General features: G+C 46.6%; 1 protein-coding gene across 1 annotated transcript in view; it reads left to right on the forward strand.

The window, feature by feature from the left end:
• The window catches only part of FXYD6 (FXYD domain containing ion transport regulator 6), a 98025-nt gene that overhangs the window by 29560 nt on the left and 45613 nt on the right, over positions 1 to 22852 (forward strand). The window contains exons 2-7 of the mRNA XM_075327343.1: positions 4078 to 4131; positions 7788 to 7829; positions 9287 to 9361; positions 10076 to 10115; positions 11747 to 11796; positions 12558 to 12565. Of these exons, the coding sequence (XP_075183458.1) occupies positions 4083 to 4131; positions 7788 to 7829; positions 9287 to 9361; positions 10076 to 10115; positions 11747 to 11796; positions 12558 to 12565 (264 nt within the window). The 5' untranslated portion in view covers positions 4078 to 4082. The remainder of the gene's footprint in view (positions 1 to 4077; positions 4132 to 7787; positions 7830 to 9286; positions 9362 to 10075; positions 10116 to 11746; positions 11797 to 12557; positions 12566 to 22852) is intronic.

Here is a 22852-nt window from a genome sequence, read left to right on the forward strand (position 1 = left end):
ATGTGAAGGTTAAACTATGAGCAGGGAATAGAGACATTGGAAAATGGGAAAAGACTTAATAAAGAAGGACATTGCGCATCGGTATGGAGCTGGGATGATAATCCGTGTAAAGTACCTGCATCTTGACTGCTGTGTGCCATTTCTTCCCATCCCCTAGCTGCCTCTGTACCACATCCTTGTGATGCCCTGAGTCAGGGATATGGCAGAGCACGCCTCCTCCCCGCACTTCTTCCCACTACTTGGGATCTGCAGAAGTCTGCAGTGCAATATCCAGGCAATCCTTCAAGGCAACCATCCCTGACAAGGCAGCAGAAAATCCCCAGCGCTGTATAGGAATTTCAGTGATATCAGCGAACTCATCCAGCATGCCTGGGGTTAATTAATGCTCCAAAGGATGCGGCTCCAGCATTTATTGCCCTTTATTATCATATAGGGAATCATTGGGCAGTAGAGAAGAGCATATCAATATGTAACCAATCAAATCTGGCCCCAAATTTACTGAAAATGACAGATTCTTGCAAATATGAATATTTGAATATTTTTATTGATTCATATGAAACCAGCAAAATAGCGACCAACATCCGTCATTTTGTTGGAATGTTTGGAACGCTAAGAATGGGTTAAAAAAAAATAATAATAATAATAATATTAATATATATACACTCGGCAATCTCCGGAAGTTCCATTAAGAATAGATTGAGCAGAGGAGGATTCGGCATTGAGCCGCTCTATTCATTTTTATGGAAGTGCCGAAGACCAACTGAGTGCGGCACTCGTCAATCTCTGGCAATCCCATTAAGAATGGATGGAGCAGAGGAGGATCCGGCATAGAGCCGCTCTATTCATTCTTACACCAAAGACCAACTGAGTGCGGCACTCGGCAATCTCCGGCAGTCCCACTAAGAATGGATGGAGCAGAGGAGGATCCGGCATTGAGCTGCTCCATTCATACTTATGTAAGTGTCGAAGACCAACTTTGTGCATCACTCGGCAATCTCCGACAATCCCATTAAGAATGGATGGAGCAGAGGTGGATCCGGCATAGAGCCGCTCTATTCATTCTTACACCAAAGACCAACTGAGTGCGGCACTCGGCAATCTCCGGCAGTCCCACTAAGAATGGATGGAGCAGAGGAGGATCCGGCATTGAGCTGCTCCATTCATACTTATGTAAGTGTCGAAGACCAACTTTGTGCATCACTCGGCAATCTCCGACAATCCCATTAAGAATGGATGGAGCAGAGGTGGATCCGGCATAGAGCCGCTCTATTCATTCTTACACCAAAGACCAACTTTGTGCAGCGCTCGGCAATCTCCGGCAGTCCCATTAAGAATGGATGGAGCAGAGGTGGATCCAGGATTGAGCCACTCCATTCATACTTATGGAAGTGCCAAAGAGCAACTGAGTACAGCACTCAACAATCCCCGACAATCCCATTAAGAATGAATGGAGCAGAGGTGGATTCGGCATAGACCCACCCCATTCATACTTATGAAAGTGCCAAAGACCAACTGAGTGCCGCCCTCGGCAATCCCCGACAATCCCATTAAGAATGGATGGAACAGAGTTGGATCCGGGATAGAGCCAATCCTTTTATTCTTATGGAAGTGCCAAGGACCAACTGAGTGCCGCACTCCCATTAAGAATGGATGGAGCAGCAGTGCACATGATCCACCACCGCTCCAATTACACTTCTGTCTTCAGACCCCCATTCTCGGCATAGGTGGGGGTCCCAGTCAACGGAACGCCAACAGTTGGGAAGTTATCCAATATCCCTTGGACCGGGTATTACTTCCAAACTTGGCAATACCCTTTTAAGCTTCCGCGAAGCTGCTAAACCTTAGAGATCACTGATGAGCGGCAACAGCACTAAACACGTGTCTGAAAATGGAGTTTCTGCTTTGGCTTCTTATCCAAATTCATCTGTCAGGGGTCGTCAAAGGGTCAATATTGACTTTTAGGATTGTTACATGCAATTGATGATACTAGGGATCAAGTCCTCTTCTAAAGAGGCTCTTTGCATATTGCAGTTAGTGTAGCCAGGGTCTGAGATACAGAGAAGTCATGAAGTCTTTATGAACTCACTAGATAATGTTTAGATGGTGGCTGACAGCTTAACATTTATTATGCTTTGTGACTTGCTTTGCTATGCATAAAGATAATAACGTTTATTGTGGCCAGTTTTGAATCTAATCCACTGCATTGGAGTAAAAGTTTTTCTTATGCTATTCATCTTAACCCAGATGATGGCGATCCCATGCGCTAATTTACACCAGAGTTGTCACAATAGATATAGCAAAGATTCATTTTTCATGTAACTTTGTTACTGGCTGCATGTTCCTGACATTAGCTGTACTTGTTTCTTGTACTTGCCCTGTATCTTGTACTGTATCTGTGTCGAACACATCCCAATTGAAGTGGGCTTGAAAAACACCATATATAAACACTGTGGAGTTCAGAGATTTTTTTTTGTGAAGTCTGCATGGCTGTACTTATATCTAAATCTTATTTTTTGTGAAATCATTAAGGTCCATCGGTCGCTGCCCTTTACATCAGGTGATTGTGTAGTACATATGGTTCTCTGTACACCTGTAATGTAAATGTCAATGCTGTTTGCCATATACTACTACAGAAGCACAGAAATATGTGATTATCGCAGAGGTATAAGATGCAACGATCATTCACCTTGTACCTTTAGGAAGAATACAAAGTTTGTGTCCATTTTCATGCCATGAAGTCGGGTAATATCGAATGTCAGGACTGATATGCCCTCATATCCTTTTAGATCTAGTGTAGCAATTTCATGCTCTAGCCATTTACCTACCATACATTAGATTTCTTTTTGGACTAATAAAAGGGGTTTTCTCATTTTCTCAAATGGGTAGAATTGCAAAACACTTGTAAAAACAAGCAACTTTGAAATTGACCTCCTCTCCCTCCTCAAGAACTTCTCAAGAACCGAGGGATTTGTAATCTTATTACTTACTGCTCATTGCCCATGTTACTGGCCGCCTTTGCAGTCTGTCAGTGGTGACCGGTCTCCTAAGCTAAGGAGCACAGCGCTTACAAGCTTTTGCCAATAGAGCTTGTAAGCGCTGTTCTGAAGCTGGCGAGATTGCTATCCCTGCTCTCTTTTGAGGCTGTAGAAACAAAGCTGTCTCGGTCACGGCTGTCTCTCTGCATTATGAGACTAGTGACAGATTCATGACTTGAGAGTCATTTCCATTCTTGACTGTCAATATTAAACATGTTTCCTTTCCTTTGACAGTTCTAGGGTTAATGTCAGTACTCCTTGCCACCTGGTGTTTCTGGTTTGGGACCACTCGCAGTCCCTTTATATACCCTCTGCTAGCAGCAGAGGGTGCCAGTTATTCTCTGATCTCTTTGTCATTTGGATGCTGGTCCTGGAGGTGGAAGGAGCTACTGAAACCCTCTCTTGAGGTTGCTGGTGTGGCTGCAGTCTCTGTTCTGACTGCAACAGTCTGTTGTTGTGTTCCCCCCTGTCTATTTCCATCTTTTGTGTGTTGTTTTAGTGCAGCAGTAGGGCTAGTGTCCCTCACCTGCCAACTCCCTAGCCAGGGATTATTGTAGAGTCTTTTCAGGGTTTCAGGTTCATGCTCGGCGACAGATGAGGAACCTGTATAGGAACTGGATAGGAGTGCAGGGAACAGTGACAGGTAAGTGAGGAGGTGTCCATCTTCCCTCTCACTAGTCCTAATGCCCTCCGTTGTCAAGCTGTCCCCGATGTATTCCTTGTTTGTCATGCTACCCTTGTTTTGTGTTTTGGCTCATGCTGGACTCTCCCCTAGTCTGTTTTGTGACAGCCTCTGCTTGTAGCATGGCAGATTGTACAGTGAGCGCCAGCACGAGGCCATGCGCCAGTCCAAAGTGTCAATCATCAGGAGCATGTCGCCCCCCAGCAAGGAGGAAGCCTGGAGGCAGGGGAGGAGTGCGCTCCTGAACAGAGACGATGAGCACACCCCGTTAAGTCTATTTGACCATATTATGAAGTTTGTACATACAGCATGAGCGCATCGTCCTCCTTCTTCTCACCAACATCCTATTGTTTCTTGCAGGGCTCATGGAGACTGCTCTGATTTTCCTCTGTTCTGTCTTGGTACCAGTACTGGGTAAGAACAAGCATCATTTCTTCAGTCTGTATAATTTATTCTTCACATTTCACAGGAGTCTGAACAGCGGCAGAAACAAAGTAGAACGTCAATAAGATGGTAGGGGATGTAATCAATCATGACATTTAGGCAAAGTGAATGCAGTCTATATAAGTCCATGGATCCAGTCTGCACATAGGATCACATCCTGGTAATGGGTCATCAATAGTGGTAGGCGAATAGTAAAATATTCGGTTTTCAATTATCCCTAATACTATTCCGGTACTTGTCACGAATAATGAACCTAATGCAACTCAATGGGGAACCCGAGTACTTATCTTGAAAATCTTCAAGACATATGTTCCGGTTCCCCATTGACTTGTATTAGGTTCATTATTCATGATGAATACTGGAATAGTTCTGGGTATTCGGTACAAATAATCTGAACTCGAATATTTTACTATTTGCCCATCACTAATCATCAATCTAGGCAGGTTCGGACCGGCCCACAGGGAGACCGGAGAATCCCTTGGTGGGCCCTTTTTGCAGAGTCTTATCATTGATTTACCAAACTACACAGTTTATTTTTACATAGAAGCATAGGTGAATTTGTGAATGATGGTAATATAATCTTTGCATTTAACTGAACACTTGGCCCCCAGAGTAAATATTACAGGTGGGCCCCTGACAGCGCAGTCCAATACTGACTCTAGGGATATATAATATAACACTGGATCCTCTGTGACTTTCAATCAGAAAAGAAGCAGCGATTAGCAAAAAGATTGGCGCTACTCTGACCACTTTTGTCGGATCGGGGAAGTACAAACTTCATCTGTTGGCACTTGAAGGAACATATTGTGGCCGTCTCTTGCAATTACTCGGCCCCTGTGACACTATAAGATCGCATGAGGTCTCGTTTCTAGATCTAGCGAGACGTCACAACGCGTCTTGTGCCTTAAAATCACAAAATGGTAAATGCACGAGGCGTCCATGTTGCTGGCATTGGAAGAGGTTTGGAATATCACAGTGGAGGCCAGACCAGGGTAACGCAAATCTTCAGCAGTAACCAGAAACATCATGGGGCTCTTGTGACTGGATTTCTCGCTGGCACGGGTCAAAAAACCTGGCAATGACCATACTTCTGTCTGGAGGGATCATAGTGGTGGCGGGGGGTTACTTTAGATGGTAAGTATTGTGGGTGAAACGAGAAACGGGAGTCAGTGGGTTCTCTACTGTGGAGACAGGGGGGTCAGTGGGTGCTCTACTGTGGAGACACGGGGGTCAGTGGGTGCTCTACTGTGGAGACACGGGGGTCAGTGGGTGCTCTACTGTGGAGACACGGGGGTCAGTGAGTGCTCTACTGTGGAGACACGGGGGTCAGTGGGTGCTCTACTGTCGAGACACTGGGGTCAGTGGGTGCTCTACTGTGGAGACACGGGGTCAGTGGGTGCTCTCCTGTGGAGACACGGGAGTCAGTGGGTGCTCTACTGTGGAGACACGGGAGTCAGTGGGTGCTCTATTGTGGAGACACGGGGGTCAGTATGTGCTCTACTGTGGAGACACGGGGGTCAGTGGGTGCTCTACTGTGGAGACACGGGGTCAGTGGGTGCTCTACTGTGGAGACACGGGGGTCAGTCGGTGCTCTCCTGTGGAGACACGGGAGTCAGTGGGTGCTCTGCTGTGGAGACACTGGGGTCAGTGGGTGCTCTGCTGTGGAGACACGGGGGTCAGTGGGTGCTCTGCTGTAGAGACACTGGGGTCAGTGGGTGCTCTCCTGTGGAGACAAGGGGGTCAGTTGGTGCTCTACTGTGGAGACACGGGGGTCAATGGGTGCTCTACTGTGGAGACACGGGGGTCAGTGGGTGCTCTACTGTGGAGACACGGGGGTCAGTGGGTGCTCTCCTGTGGAGACACGGGGGTCAGTGGGTGCTCTACTGTGGAGACACGGGAGGTCAGTGGGTGCTCTCCTGTGGAGACACGGGAGTCAGTGGGTGCTCTACTGTGGAGACACGAGGTCAGTTGGTGCTCTCCTGTGGAGACACGGGGGTCAGTTGGTGCTCTCCTGTGGAGACTCGGGTGTCAGTGGGTGCTCTACTGTGGAGACACGGGAGTCAGTGGGTGCTCTATTGTGGAGACACGGGGGTCAGTATGTGCTCTACTGTGGAGACACGGGGGTCAGTGGGTGCTCTACTGTGGAGACACGGGGTCAGTGGGTGCTCTACTGTGGAGACATGGGGGTCAGTCGGTGCTCTCCTGTGGAGACACGGGAGTCAGTGGGTGCTCTGCTGTGGAGACACTGGGGTCAGTGGGTGCTCTGCTGTGGAGACACGGGGGTCAGTGGGTGCTCTGCTGTAGAAACACTGGGGTCAGTGGGTGCTCTCCTGTGGAGACAAGGGGGTCGGTGGGTGCTCTACTGTGAAGACACGGGGGTCAGTGGGTGCTCTACTGTGGAGACACGGGGGTCAGTGGGTGCTCTCGTCCGCTGGCCCGGCCGCCTTTAGAAAGACCTCATGGACCAGGGCTCATCCCAACTGAACATCCGAACTGCGTACCCATGGGCAGAACACAACACAAGGGTGCGCGAACCACAAAAATTAGACTTAATTGGATCCCCAACAGTCAAAGGCTTATAACACAAAACCATGCAAATCACACAATGTAACAGGCAACAGAGTCTCACCCTTCCGCTGGCTCAGACTATTTGGGCCTTCATAGCTTCCAGGTCCAAATACCACGAACCAGCAGCACCCTGCTTTTGCCAAGCACCCACCAAGAATAGGATAGTGACAAGCGTAGGAAGCTTCACGAGCATAGCAAAGTCCGTAGCCAGGTAATCGTCCCGTCCCAACCTGGGTTTCTTCCAGCCAAATCCTAGAATCCTTGGCGGTACTCCTGCACAATATAATCCAGTTTGATTCCCTAACCGACGCCGAAGTGTCTAGGCTGGGCAATGGACTTCCAACTGGAACTGAAACCCCTAGATTGCAGCCATGTAGCAAGAGAACAACCTAGTGACTCCAACAGTCCCTTTTTATATCTTCAGGTACTCATTCCAGGAGATGTGATCTTACCGGATTGGTGGAATAAGGCTGTGCTCTGATTGGGTAGCATTTAAATCTGTAATTCTCTTCTGAGTGAGGTAGACAGAGAGGCTGGGGGAAGTTACATTAATTTAGCAATCCACATTCTCAGACAATGGAAGGCTCCAATAGTCCTGGGGAAAACAATGGCTCAACAAACACGAGTTAACACACAAAAGGGACTCTTGTCTGGCTAAATTAAGAATATTAACCCCCTGACTGCCATATTACAGGGCTGTGTCTTCACAAGTACAATTATTAATAAAACTATTGACCTGTCTTAGACACGTGTTAGAACTTTTAATTGATGGGGTCCAGATTCCGATCACTGACGTGAAGGGGCAGAAGAGCTCAGCTCATCCATACAGATTAAGCAGAGTGGTATACGGCTCCTAGGCCTCTTACACCTTGATTTTAGTGTTTCTCAGGATTAATATAGTGCACATTTTCTCTAACATGTTAAAAGTATTTTTTTATTGTTTATTTACCCTTGTCCTGAAGTAACTGAAGATACTGAATGTATAGTAAAATATCACATACAGTCACAGAAATCTAGTTATTGTGACATTGTGATTTTTTTTTCTGTTATCCCTGCAGGTGTCGGAGAAGATAAAAAGGAAACAAATCCATTTATCTACGGTAAGGGGACCGATATTCCAAATGATCCAGGAACATTTGACCACGGTGTGTTAAGGGTTTGTCTACAAGAAGCAATCATGTTGCATTTAGTTTTCTAAAATCGTGGTAAAGAGTAGTCATACGGCGAATAGTGACTATTCAGGTTTGGATTATTTGTAACGAATCCCAATATTTTATTCCAGTATTCATCACGAATAACAAACCTAATGCAAATCACTGGGGAACCCGAGCATTTTTCTGGGAAATCTTCAATAAACATGCTCTTGACGCAACCACGGGGCCTGGAGGTTTACTCGTCACCGGGCCGGTGTAGGAGAGGGATATCACAGTGGCCTGGCCTGGTTCCATGGTCTTGTCGGTGTCAATAAAAGATGAAGGGGTTGGGGATGTTGGGAGTAGTTGTCTCGTGACACCACCAGTGGTGGGCGGCTGTGATGGGAGCCGCCGCTGCGGAGAGTCTTTCTCCCTTCTGGGGCGGATGGTAACGCAGCTCAGATGTTGCAGGTCTCCACAGGTAGAACTTGGCCCCAGGGAGGATGATGGTGGTGGTAGTCTATGGCACCGGAGCGCAGGGGGAACGGTGCCGGCAATGATGGTCACCCTTGGAGTGCCGGCTTCCACTGTGATGGGCTCCAGTTGATCCTGGATAGTTCGGAGGTCACCGCCCGGTGTTGTGGACTGTGTGTCCCTTCTAATGGAAATCCCTCCATGCCAATCCTGGACTGTGGAACTGGTCACGGGTACTCGCTGCATGCTCCGTGGACCCTGGAATCCCGCTCCAGGTGTAGAGAGCCCAGGCTGAGCTTCCTGCTTCAAGCCTCGGGCCCCGTGCTCCTCTTGCTTTCCTGAGATGTGGTGTTTTCTGAACCGAGGTCCCGACTTGACTGACTGTGTGAATGATGCTCCTTCCTTCCCCCCAATATAGCTCTACCCCCTAGGTGCTGAACTAGTGATTGGGAAAGTCCCATGCCCATGACAGCCAACACCTCACATCTACCCTAACCAGTCCCAGTGGCTGGCTGCTGAACTGAATGTTGTGTAAAATGTGAAGAACACCAGCGATTAACCTCTTCCTTACCCGGGATGAATACTGCACCTTAAGTGAGGCGCAGTACCCTGTGGCGACCGAAGCCTCAGGGGCGCCACACTCTGATTCCCCATTGACTTGCATTAGGTTCGTCAATCATTACGAATACCGGAATAGAACTTTGGGATTCGTTACAAATAAACCAAACCCGAATTGTTACTATACGCCTATCACTAGTAAAGACGTATCGTTTTTATAGGGATTTTCATAAATCGAACGCAAAAAGTGGTGCAATTACTTCATGCAACCATTACCATCTAGAATATGGCGTTCTTTGAGGGCATTTTTCTATTTAACGACATGTGTTTTAGGTAAAAAATGATTTTTCCCATAGGATTTGCTGATAGAATGTGAATTGCTCTTTCCACAGATTATGAGAGCCTGCGGATCGGAGGGCTGGTGTTTGCAGTCGTCCTGTTCACACTGGGGATTCTGCTGATTCTGAGTAAGTTGCTTTATGGTGATACAGAGCGCTGTGAAGTTGTTTTTTTTATAATGGTCTACAGCGCCCCCTAGTGGCGTGAAATGCAAAATGTAAGCGGTTTTCCCACCCGCTCTTTCCCTTCAAAGACAAATGTTGCTATTGTGCTGTGACGTCTGCGCTATTTGGGACTCGTGGGTCCTTTTTAGCTTTGTTCCACCGGAAAGATTTTCATGCTTAGTTTTGACCAAAACTGCATTCACACATATATTTTGCCCACTGATGACATCAGAGTGCTGCCCGTTTTTTTCACAGACCAATAGCCCTGTATGTGTGATCCGGGATTTGTATCAAAAACAGACTATCGTCCTATCCGGGAAAAGCACGGATAGAATGTTACCTTCAGTTTTAGACCTATTTAATGTGTTTTAGACACTTTTGTAGCTGCTTTGATAAGGGGGCACAGCGTAGAGAAAACGCCTGTGGGTAAAAAAGTGCCGAACTGCAGCAAAATGTCTGCACAAAAAAGTGGAGCAAAGTAAAGTAACAGATAAGAAGTGGAAAACTAGAGACAAGTGTCCAATGTTGTTCCAAATGTATCGCCCGGCACGAGCCGCTGTTATAAATTTGCAACATTTTCGGACTTTCTAGTCTTCATTTGTAAATCTGCTCCATTGCTTTAAAGTAAATGTAGAATAAGACGTGGGATAAATGATGGGATACTTTTTCTTCCTTCAGGTCGAAGGTGCAGATGCAACAATCTGAACCAGAAACAAAGGTAAGAAACACACAATGTATATTTATCAAATATTAGGAACACATATAGAAACATAGGACGTGATCTGAGGGAAGGATAAACAGGCTCCTCTGCATAATCCTCCAATATTATTGCCCCATTATAAACGGCAGCCATATTACTAATTTCACAGAGGACATACCTCCCAGGTAAGGAGGAGATCTTCAGACTTACACTTTGGTTGCACAGTGGTTTGTGACCACTCCTCTCCACCTTTAAATAGTCACATGTTCCATCACCTGATGCCGGTTATAGAGATTCATTCTGAAATGACCACCTAGGAAGAAGAAAGTTTCTTGCAGCTGTTGGAGCCATGTCAGCTGCAGCCCTGGTGTCTGGCTGCAGCTTTGAAGTTGAAATGTATCCTATTTTGTCTGTTCCCGTGTCTGTCTTCCTTCAGCTGTGTTTTATTACAGTAGTGTTGATGTCTACCGCACTCACCAGACTTTGCACTAGTCAGGGTGATTGGAGGGACAGATAGGGACTAGGCACGTGATGGCGACGAGTGGAAGGACCTGTATAGGGATGTTAGGCGAGCTCAGGGTTCAGACACAGGTGTCCTGACTGCTGCTCCCTATCATCACGGCCTTCCTCTCTGTTTCCATCCTCGTTGTAACCTCTGTGTTGCATCCTCTTATGCGGGCTTTACACGGTACGATCTATCGAGCGATTTCACGATCGATCGTACCCGCCTCCGTCGTTTGTGCGTCATGGGCAAATCGCTGCCCGTGTCACACAAAGTCGTTTAAGCGCCGTCACACGCACTTACCTGCTGTGCGACCTCGCTGTGAGCGGCGAACGTCCACATCCTGAAGGCGGAGGGACATTCGGCGTCACAGTAACGTCACACAGCCGCCGGCCAATAGAAGCGGAGGGGCGGAGATGAGAGGGACGTAAACATCCCGCCCACCTCCTTCCTTCCGCATTGCCGGCGGGTGCTGCGGGACGCAGGTAAGCTGCTGTTCATCATTTACGGGGTGACACACGGAGCGACGTGTGCTGCCACGGGAATGATGAACAACCGGCGCCATGTTTCATAAACAGTTTTATGAAACCTAGTGACGAGTACACGACTCACGATTTGTGAGTGATACTGCGTCGCTAGGAGGTGTCACACAGCCCGACGTCGCAAGCGATGCCGGATGTGCGTCACAAAAACTGTGACCCCGACGATCTATCGCACGATCCGTCGTCTCGTGTAAAGCCCACATTACTTGAGCATGACACTGCCAATGTGACACATAGTCTCTGGCTAAATTTCACATGGGACCAAGAGAAAGCCAAAAAACAACATATTATGCGTATGAGGAACTTTAGTTGTATATGTCAGAGCTTGTATATGGAGCCTTTCCCGCAGCACTTGGGGTCCTATTGTCCCGTACAGACATATAGGCTCCGTGTAATGTCATACAGCGCCTCCGCACAGCACTGTATTCCTTCATAGAACCTAAAAAACGCCTCAGTATGACTTAGTATAAAGGTACAATACAGACCCATCTAACATGGATCCACCCATGGCTATGTGCATGAAGAATGTCAGCTCTGGAGGCACAATTCGTTATGTTCTTTGTTATAGAAGGTCTCAGTAAATTACGCTTTTCTTTATTTCTCAGGGCTCCCGGTGATGAAGAAGCTCAGGCAGAAAACCTTATTGTCTCCAAAGGTGATTTATAAGTAACGGATACTGTATACATACATGTATACACAGAACAATCTGTACATATTTACACATATATACATACAGTATATACATACGTATACACACAGTATATGCCCACTGTAAACAAAATACAAACATACATATACTATGAAAATACACATTCTGTGCATACATTACATGCATATATAGTATACTATACATACATCATACATATTTACTATTCATACACCATATATATCTATTCACATACATACATTATGCATACACACATACTGTACATACATTACATACACTATAACATACATACCGTATATACTATACATAATTAAATATATCCATACACATACATGCATACTGTATATATTTAAACATGTATCCATACATACATATACACACTTTTTAATGCCCACATACACATACACTATAAACAAACACTAATATATCATATACATACCTTATACATATATCCATACACACACATCCATTATGTATACAAACATTACTTACATACACTATAAACAAACATACATCTATACCATACATATAGTACATCATACATATCCATTCACACACATACTATACATTATGTATACTCCTATACTGTACACACTATAAATACACACATACTTTGTTTTATACATGCATAGATTTATATACATATATATATTGCATATATACACACATACTTTACATACTGACAGTCATACATAAATATATGCATGCTACCTTCACGTGTTTACTCTTTTTTTTTTCATTTCTTGTAGCTCGAGGAGCTCAGAAAACAGAGAACTAACAACTCGTGAGTTTTCCTTCATTTTGTATTGGTCTTCGTCCATGTCATGACTGTAGCTTGACTCTGACGGGGTTAAGTCTGTTGGGTCTGCTCTGTTGTGCCTCGTTCCGGGACTCACCCCACTTTATTATGGTGTGTATTCCTCAGGAACGCCACCAGTAATAGTTCCTGCTACTGGTTCTTGTGCGTTAGCCCTGATCCGTCCCGCTACCCAGCTTACCTCTCCCCGACCTCCATTTCCCTTGTACTGTTTGTCTGTCCTGTCTCCAAGACCCCGGTCCTGTTCTGTTTCTCAGTCTCCTCCATTGTACTTACTTGCTGTCCCGGCCTCTGACCTCGGTAACGTTTCCTGACCATGGCTCTGCTTCCCCTTTTTGGCTTCTGACGTGACCTCTTGGCTCCTGACCCTCGTCCTTCCACCTGTTTATGGCTTTCTCACTTCCTTGTTCAGAAGTGACTTCCTGGTTAAGACTTATGCTTTATACCTTATTCACACGGTACGATCTATCGTGCGATTGCACGAGCGATCGTACCTGCCCCCGTCGTTTGTGCGTCACGGGCAATTAGTTGCCCGTAGCGCACAAAGTCGTTAAACCGCCGTCACACGTACTTAACTGCTGAGCGACCTGGCGGCGAACATCCATTTCCGGAGGGTGGAGGGACGTTCGGCGTCACAGCGACGTCACACAGCGGCCGGCCAATAGAAGCAGAGGGGCGGAGATGAGCGGGATGTAAACATCCCGCCCACCTCCTTCCTTCCGCATTGCCGGCGGGAGCCGCGGGACGCAGGTAAGCTGCGTTCATTGTTCCCGGGGTGTCACACGGAGTGATGTGTGCTGCCCCGGGTATGATGAACAACCGGCGCCATTAAAAATAAACAATTTTTTAAAAATAAGCGACGAGTACACGACTCACGATTTGTGAGCGATTCTGCATCACTCGGAGGTGTCACACGAAACGACGTCGCAAGCGATGCCGGATGTGTTTCACGAAAACCGTGACCCCGACGATGCATCGCGCGATAGCTCGTCTCGTGTGACGCCCACTTTAGTCTTGCTGACTACCTTTTCACTGGTGTGTGCGTCCTCTTGTGGGCTTTAGTCTAACTGCTCTTTGGAAATCTATCTCCATTCTGCTTCTGCGCCCCCTGGTGGAAGCCTGACAGTCCACACTAGACGCACACAGCCGTAAAATTCCATGCAAAAAAATTATAAATTTGTGGCATATTACAGTACCGGCAAAGTGGATCGGTCAATAAGAAATCTCATCCACCTTCAGCAGAGAAAATCAGCAACAGAAATTGACCGATGCTGCGGAGCTAAAATCTGCAGCATAAATTACCAAAGGGGGAAATGTGCAGCATAAATTACCAAAGGGGGAAATCTGCAGCATAAATTACCAAAGGGGGAAATCTGCAGCATAAATTACCAAAGGGGGAAATCTGCAGCATAAATTACCAAAGGGGGAAATCTGCAGCATAAATTACCAAAGGGGGAAATCTGCAACATACATTACCAAAGGGGGATATCTGCAGCATAAATTACCAAAGGGGGAAATCTGCAGCATAAATTACCAAAGGGGGAAATCTGCAGCATAAACTACCAAAGGGGGAAATCTGCAGCATAAATTACCAAAGGGGGATATCTGCAGCATAAATTACCAAAGGGGGAAATCTGCAGCATAAATTACCAAAGGGGGAAATCTGCAGCATAAACTACCAAAGGAGGAAATCTGCAGCATAAATTATCAAAGGGGGAAATCTGCAGCATAAATTACCAAAGGAGGAAATCTGCAGCATAAATTACCAAAGGGGGAAATCTGCAGCATAAATTACCAAAGGGGGAAATCTGCAACATACATTACCAAAGGGGGAAATCTGCAGCATAAACTACCAAAGGAGGAAATCTGCAACATACATTACCAAAGGGGGATATCTGCAGCATAAATTACCAAAGGGGGAAATCTGCAGCATAAATTACCAAAGGGGGAAATCTGCAGCATAAACTACCAAAGGAGGAAATCTGCAACATACATTACCAAAGGGGGAAATCTGCAGCATAAATTACCAAAGGGGGAAATCTGCAGCATAAACTACCAAAGGGGGAAATCTGCAACATACATTACCAAAGGGGGAAATCTGCAGCATAAACTACCAAAGGAGGAAATCTGCAACATACATTACCAAAGGGGGAAATCTGCAGCATAAATTACCAAAGGGGGAAATCTGCAACATACATTACCAAAGGGGGAAATCTGCAGCATAAACTACCAAAGGAGGAAATCTGCAACATACATTACCAAAGGGGGAAATCTGCAGCATAAATTACCAAAGGGGGATATCTGCAGCATAAATTACCAAAGGAGGAAATCTGCAACATACATTACCAAAGGGGGATATCTGCAGCATAAATTACCAAAGGGGGAAATCTGCAGCATAAATTACCAAAGGGGGATATCTGCAGCATAAATTACCAAAGGGGTAAATCTGCAGCATAAATTACCAAAGGGGGAAATCTGCGGCATAAATTACCAAAGGGGGAAATGTGCAGCATAAACTACCAAATGGGGAAATCTGCGGCATAAATTACCAAAGGGGGAAATGTGCAGCATAAACTACCAAATGGGGAAATCTGCAGCATAAACTACCAAAGGGGGAAATGTGCAGCATAAATTACCAAAGGGGGAAATGTGCAGCATAAACTACCAAATGGGGAAATCTGCAGCATAAACTACCAAAGGGGGAAATCTGCAGCATAAATTACCAAAGGGGGAAAGCTGCAACATAAATTACCAAAGGGGGAAATCTGCAGCATAAATTACCAAAGGGGGAAATCTGCGGCATAAACTACCAAATGGGGAAATCTGCATCATAAATTACCAAAGGGGGAAATCTGCATCATAAATTACCAAAGGGGGAAATCTGCGGCATAAACTACCAAAGGGGGAAATCTGCAGCATAAATTACCAAAGGGGGAAATCTGCATCATAAATTACCAAAGGGGGAAATCTGCAGCATAAATTACCAAAGGGGGAAATCTGCAGCATAAATTACCAAAGGGGGAAATCTGCAGCATAAATTACCAAAGGGGGAAATCTGCAGCATACAATACCAAAGGAGGAAATCTGCAGCATAAATTACCAAAGGGGGAAATGTGCAGCATAAATTACCAAAGGGGGAAATCTGCAGCATAAATTACCAAAGGGAGAAATCTGCAGCATAAATTACCAAAGGGAGAAATCTGCAGCATAAATTACCAAAGGGGGAAATCTGCAGCATAAATTACCAAAGGGGGAAATCTGCAGCATAAATTACCAAAGGGGGAAATCTGCAGCATAAATTACTAAAGGGGGAAATCTGCAGCATAAATTAGCAAAGGGGGAAATCTGCAGCATAAACTACCAAAGGGGGAAATCTGCAGCATTCATTACCAAAGGGGGAAATCTGCAGCATAAATTACCAAAGGGGGAAATCTGCAGCATAAATTACCAAAGGGGGAAATCTGCAGCATAAATTACCAAAGGGGGAAATCTGCAGCATAAATTACTAAAGGGGGAAATCTGCAGCATAAATTAGCAAAGGGGGAAATCTGCAGCATAAACTACCAAAGGGGGAAATCTGCAGCATTCATTACCAAAGGGGGATATCTGGTACATAAATTACCAAAGGGGGAAATCTGCAGCATAAATTACCAAAGGGGGAAATGTGCAGCATAAATTACCAAAGGGGGAAATCTGCAGCATAAATTACCAAAGGGGGAAATCTGCAGCATAAATTACCAAAGGGGGAAATCTGCAGCATAAATTACCAAAGGAGGAAATCTGCAGCATAAATTACCAAAGGGGGAAATCTGCAGCATAAATTACCAAAGGGGGAAATCTGCAGCATAAACTACCAAAGGGGGAAATCTTCAGCATAAATTACCAAAGGGGGAAATCTGCAGCATAAATTACCAAAGGGGGAAATCTGCATCATAAATTACCAAAGGGGGAAATCTGCAGCATAAATTAGCAAGAGGGGAAATCTGCGGCATAAACTACCAAAGGGGAAATCTGCAGCATAAATTACCAAAGGGGGAAATCTGCAGCATAAATTACCAAAGGGGGAAATCTGCAGCATAAATTACCAAAGGGGGAAATCTGCAGCATAAATTACCAAAGGGGGAAATCTGCAACATAAATTACCAAAGGGGGAAATCTGCAGCATAAATTACCAAAGGGGAAATCTGCAGCATAAATTACCAAAGGGGGAAATCTGCAGCATAAATTACCAAAGGGGAAATCTGCAGCATAAATTACCAAAGGGGGAAATCTGCAGCATAAATTACCAAAGGGGAAATCTGCAGCATAAATTACCAAAGGGGGAAATCTGCAGCATAAATTACCAAAGGGGGAAATCTGCAGCATAAATTACCAAAGGGGAAATCTGCAGCATAAATTACCAAAGGGGGAAATCTGCAGCATAAATTACCAAAGGGGGAAATCTGCAGCATAAATTACCAAAGGGGGAAATCTGCAGCAAATCAATGAAAATGATGGAACAGAGGTTTTCAATATTGATGATTTTGCTGCACATTTTCCACTTTGGAAAGTCTTCAGCCATTAAGTCTCTCTTTGGACGGTCCCTTAAAATGTCCAGTGTTGACTTGTTGGACTAAAATGTATTTATTTATTTACTTATTGTAGCTTTGCATTGTATTATTGTTTCTAAATGCATTATTTTTAGGCTGTCAATCAGTTTTGGTTTGGTTGAACCTAAGAACTAAGAGCAAACGCATGGGGTTAAATATGGCGCCATTTGGAGCTGCTGTATGTAGTACCCCTATATCATATTGTATATAATGTCGCCCACTCATTTTCTGTTTTCTTTTTTAGGACTCCAGGGAATAACAGAGAACAAACTACGCAAAAAAAAATAAATTACAGAGCGCTTTACCCTCCACCACCCATCGTAGCCAGGCCTCCCCTCTCCGCCATATTGTGCGTCCGCGCCACGTGTGAACCTTGTTTCTCAGTGCCGTCACTTGTAATGTCTTAGCACTCGGTGGCTGAAATTTTCCTAGAGGCTTAGAAGGAGCGGAGATGTCGGCACTGTGCGGCCAACGTTCCACTCTCTTAGGTCCCATTAGAGTAGGGAATTTTCGCCAACGTTTTCCGTTCGACCTTCTCATACCGTTTACCACCAAATCCAGACTTATGGAGACAGCCGTGGAGAACAGTCTATTTCTATAGGTCCTGACAGCCAGATCAAAAGTGTGCGTGTGCCTTTAAATATTCTGGTTCATTGAATACCGGCAAAGCCATTTACTGTGTGTTCAGAATATGTTATGTGTAAGTGATCATGCATATCTAGCCATATACAGAGTACGGTGCACCGCGAGCTGCAGAACACTGTGTGCCGAGCGGCCATATGCCCAACAGTATAAATAGCACCCACAAGGCACTGTGAACGCTGCGCAGAGTATCGTGCTGCAGACTAGTATTCAGTCTGTTCTTTCCATAGAAGTGAACATAATGCTGTAATACTCTGCACTGCTGTACAATGCAACTGCAGGGAGCATCAACCCCCAAGAGTGTCTCTACAGTGACAAATAGCACGGCCTACTGGAGATGAGCGGGCACTACCATGCTTGGGTGCTCGTAGCTAGTGATGAGTGAGCACTACAATACTTGGGTACTCAGTACCCGTAACTAGTGATGAGCGGGCACTACCATGCTCGGGTGCTCTGTACTTATAACTAGTGATGAGCGGGCACTACCATGCTCGGGTGCTCTGTACTGGTAACTAGTGATGAGCGGGCACTACCATGCTCGGGTGCTCTGTACTGGTAACTAGTGATGAGCGGGCACTACCATGCTCGGGTGCTCTGTACTGGTAACTAGTGATGAGCGGGCACTACCATGCTCGGGTGCTCTGTACTGGTAACTAGTGATGAGCGGGCACTACCATGCTCGGGTGCTCGGTACTGGTAACTAGTGATGAGCGGGCACTACCATGCTCGGGTGCTCTGTACTGGTAACTAGTGATGAGCGGGCACTACCATGCTCGGGTGCTCTGTACTGGTAACTAGTGATGAGCGGGCACTACCATGCTCGGGTGCTCAGTACCCGTAACTAGTGATGAGTGGGCACTACCATGCTCGGGTGCTCAGTACTGGTAACTAGTGATGAGCGGGCACTACCATGCTCGGGTGCTGGGTACTCGTAACTGGTGATGAGTGGGCACTACCATGCTTGGGTGCTCAGTACTCGTAACTAGTGATGAGTGGGCACTACCATGCTTGGGTGCTCAGTACTCGTAACTAGTGATGAGCGGGCACTACCATGCTTGGGTGCTCAGTACTCGTAACTAGTGATGAGAGGGCACTACCATGCTCGGGTGCTCTGTACTGGTAACTAGTGATGAGTGGGCACTACCATGCTCGGGTGCTCAGTACTGGTAACTAGTGATGAGCGGGCACTACCATGCTCGGGTGCTCAGTACTGGTAACTAGTGATGAGCGGGCACTACCATGCTCGGGTGCTCAGTACTCGTAACTAGTGATGAGCGGGCACTACCATGCTTGGGTGCTCAGTACTGGTAACTAGTGATGAGTGGGCACTACCATGCTCGGGTGCTCAGTACTGGTAACTAGTGATGAGCGGGCACTACCATGCTCGGGTGCTCAGTACTGGTAACTAGTGATAAGCGGGCACTACCATGCTCGGGTGCTCAGTACTGGTAAGTAGTGATGAGCGGGCACTACCATGCTCAGGTGCTCAGTACTCGTAACTAGGGATGAGCGGGCACTACCATGCTCAGGCGCTCAGTACCGGTAACTAGTGATGAGCGGGCACTACCATGCTCGGGTGCTCGTTACTCGTAACAAGCATTTGGATGCTTGGAAGCGCTCGAGTTGTCTACCAAATATAATAGAAATCAGTGGGGAACTTGAGCATTTTTCTGGGTACTGGTAATGGGCAGTTGGATGTTTGGATGGCCGCGACTTGAGTACCAGAGTAAAATAGAAGTCAATGGGGAAGTTGAGCATTTTTCTGAGAGCTCTACCGGAAAAATGCTCAAGTTCCCCATTGGTTTCTATTATACTTGGTAAATGAGTCACGCCCATCCAAACATCCAACTGCTCATTACCAGTACTGAGCACCTGAGCATGGTAGTGCCCGCTCATCACTAGTTACCAGTACTGAGCACCCGAGCATGGTAGTGCTCGCTCATCACTAGTTACTAGTACTGAGCACCTGAGCATGGTAGTGCTCACTCATCACTAGTTACCAGTACTGAGCACCGGAACATGGTAGTGCTCGCTCATCACTAGTTACGAGTACTGAGCACCTGAGCATGGTAGTGCTCACTCATCACTAGTTACGAGTACCCAGCACCCGAGCATGGTAGTGCCCGCTCATCACTAGTTACAAGTACCAAGCACCCACCCGAGCATTGTAGTGCCCGCTCATCACTAGTACGAGTACTGAGCACCCGAGCATTGTAGTGCCCGCTCATCACTAGTACGAGTACTGAGCACCTGAGCATGGTAGTGCTCGCTCATCACTAGTTACCAGTACTGAGCACCCGAGCATGGTAGTGCCCACTCATCACTAGTTACCAGTACTGAGCACCCGAGCATGGTAGTGCCCACTCATCACTAGTTACAAGTACTGAGCACCCGAGCATGGTAGTGCCCGCTCATCACTAGTTACCAGTACTGAACACCTGAGCATGGTAGTGCTCGCTCATCACTAGTTACCAGTACTGAGCACCCGAGCATGGTAGTGCCCGCTCATCACTAGTTACCAGTACTGAACACCCGAGCATGGTAGTGTCCGCTCATCACTAGTTACCAGTACTGAGCACCTGAGCATGGTAGTTCCCGCTCATCACTAGTTACCAGTACTGAACACCCGAGCATGGTAGTGCCCGCTCATCACTAGTTACCAGTACTGAGCACCTGAGCATGGTAGTGCCCGCTCATCACTAGTTACGAGTACTGAGCACCTGAGCATGGTAGTGCCCGCTCATCACTAGTTACGAGTACTGAGCACCTGAGCATGGTAGTGCCCACTCATCACTAGTTACGAGTACTGAGCACCTGAGCATGGTAGTGCCCGCTCATCACTAGTTACCACTACTGAGCACCTGAGCATGGTAGTGCCCGCTCATCACTAGTTACCAGTACTGAACACCCGAGCATGGTAGTGCCCGCTCATCACTAGTTACGAGTACCGAGCACCTGAGCATGGTAGTGCCTGCTCATCACTAGTTACCAGTACTGAACACCCGAGCATGGTAGTGCCCGCTCATCACTAGTTACCAGTAGAGAGCACTGAACATTGTAGTGCCCGCTCATCACTATAACTAAAAAAAAATGATAATTTTGCCCAGTGTGGAAAGTTATAAATGTTTGTGAGTCACTTTATTAGGGGATTGTTTCTCGGGGTCCGATGTCTCGGGCTGATCCCGGTCCGGCGGCTCTGTCTTCATTTCCAGCTCTCCTCCTCCCTGGTCCCTGTACAGACGTGGCTGTTTCTGTGGCATGTTCTTACACAATCAGTTGTATGTTTCCTATCCTCTGTACCGATCTCGCTGTGATTCTCCTCCTCTGACAGAACACGAGCATCTTTTTTATTGTGTCTGTATATCTAGTGACGTCAGAACAATGTGAAATAAACTTGTCTATCTAACCCTGTGCCGCCTGACCGTGCATTCCTCCGCAGCCACCGCCTTCCAGATGAATGGGTAAATTCCACCGCGTGACTTTTTCCTATAACTCTTCCTATCGATCCTATAACTGCTTTTTGCCTCCGGTCTCATTGGCGCACATGGCCTCTCCTTTGTTTGCGTGCGGCCTATAAATCCTATGGTTTCTTATAATCTCTACTTCATATAACCTGTATTGCCCTATAAATCCTCGTATTCATGGAGAGGACAACCATTAACAACTGATATTGGCCACATACGTCTACTCCATCTAGTCTTCTTGAGGTTTATAGGCGCTGACACCGGTAGGATCTTCATGACCCCGGCACTGCGAAGTATATGGTATATGTACATAGGTTTTTATTATATGGCACCTACAACATTGAAAGAGAGGATCGAAGCTGCAGTATCCTCACAAGGGCCCCCATAGACACGCAGTATGGTACCCCCACTATGCCCCCATACACAATATAGTGTCCCCATAGTAACCCAACCGCACCATATTATGCCCCCACACACAGTATGATGCCCCACACACATGATGCCACCAATAGTGACCCCATTATTTATGGGGAGCAGGGTGGCACAGTGATTCGCATTGTTGCTTAGCAACCATAGGATCCAAGGGCAACATCTGCAAGGAGTATGTATGTTTTCCCCATGTTTGCGTGGGTTTCCACCAGTTTGTTTCCTCTCCCCAATGACATAGGCAATGTATATTGTGAGCCCCGATGGGGACAGTGAGGATCACGCCTGTAAAGCGCTGTGGGATTAATGGTATATAAGTAAAGTAAGCAAAATATTAATAACATAATGCCACTACAGGGATCTATTGTGGGGGATATCTTGAATAAAGGGGCACTGTTGGTCACACTTGAGGTCATTGTAGTGGGTGGGCCTACCCCCTACTAGTTTAGCATAGTTACCCGGCATTGTGATTATTAAAAGTGTTGATTTTTGTTATTGTATATGATGTGTTAGGGCACCCCCCTAGTGGCCGGGTGGGACGGCTGTTGCCACCGGGGAGGAGGAGTCGGCCGGATATTTAGGCAAGGTCTGAATGTGTGTGGAGAGAGAGGATCCGGGGCAGCGGAGAGTGCACATCTGCAGCGGCAAGTGTGATTGTGTGAGCGGACCATCAAGGGACACCGGAGATAAGGAGGTGGACGCAACCTCAGAGCCTATTCTGCCGGTGTGGGTCCGGTGTATGCTTGGCTGAAGAGTGGAAGCCCGTAGGAAGTGGAGTACTTTGGGCATATTCCCACCAGAGGGTGCGTTTGGGCAGGGTGTCCCCAGCTCCACTAATATTGCCGGAATCTGCTGCCCGGAGTGTTTTATCTTTGTGAATAAATGTCGTTTTTATTGCATCTGGACTTTTGCCTGCAGCCTTTTTGTGCATCGGCCGATGAAGACACCGACATACACTCTCTCAACATTAAAGAAGTGATGAAGCCAGGGATGTGCCTTGAATACAGTGCTGCCACGACTACACAGCCAGAGGCCTCCCAGACTTGTCACTTCAAGTGGCGTAGTCGGCAGGATGCGATTCCCCTGCCAGGAACCCAAGAAGCCGG

The sequence above is a fragment of the Anomaloglossus baeobatrachus genome, chromosome 11 (assembly GCF_048569485.1).
Source record: "Anomaloglossus baeobatrachus isolate aAnoBae1 chromosome 11, aAnoBae1.hap1, whole genome shotgun sequence".
NCBI lineage: Eukaryota > Metazoa > Chordata > Amphibia > Anura > Aromobatidae > Anomaloglossus > Anomaloglossus baeobatrachus.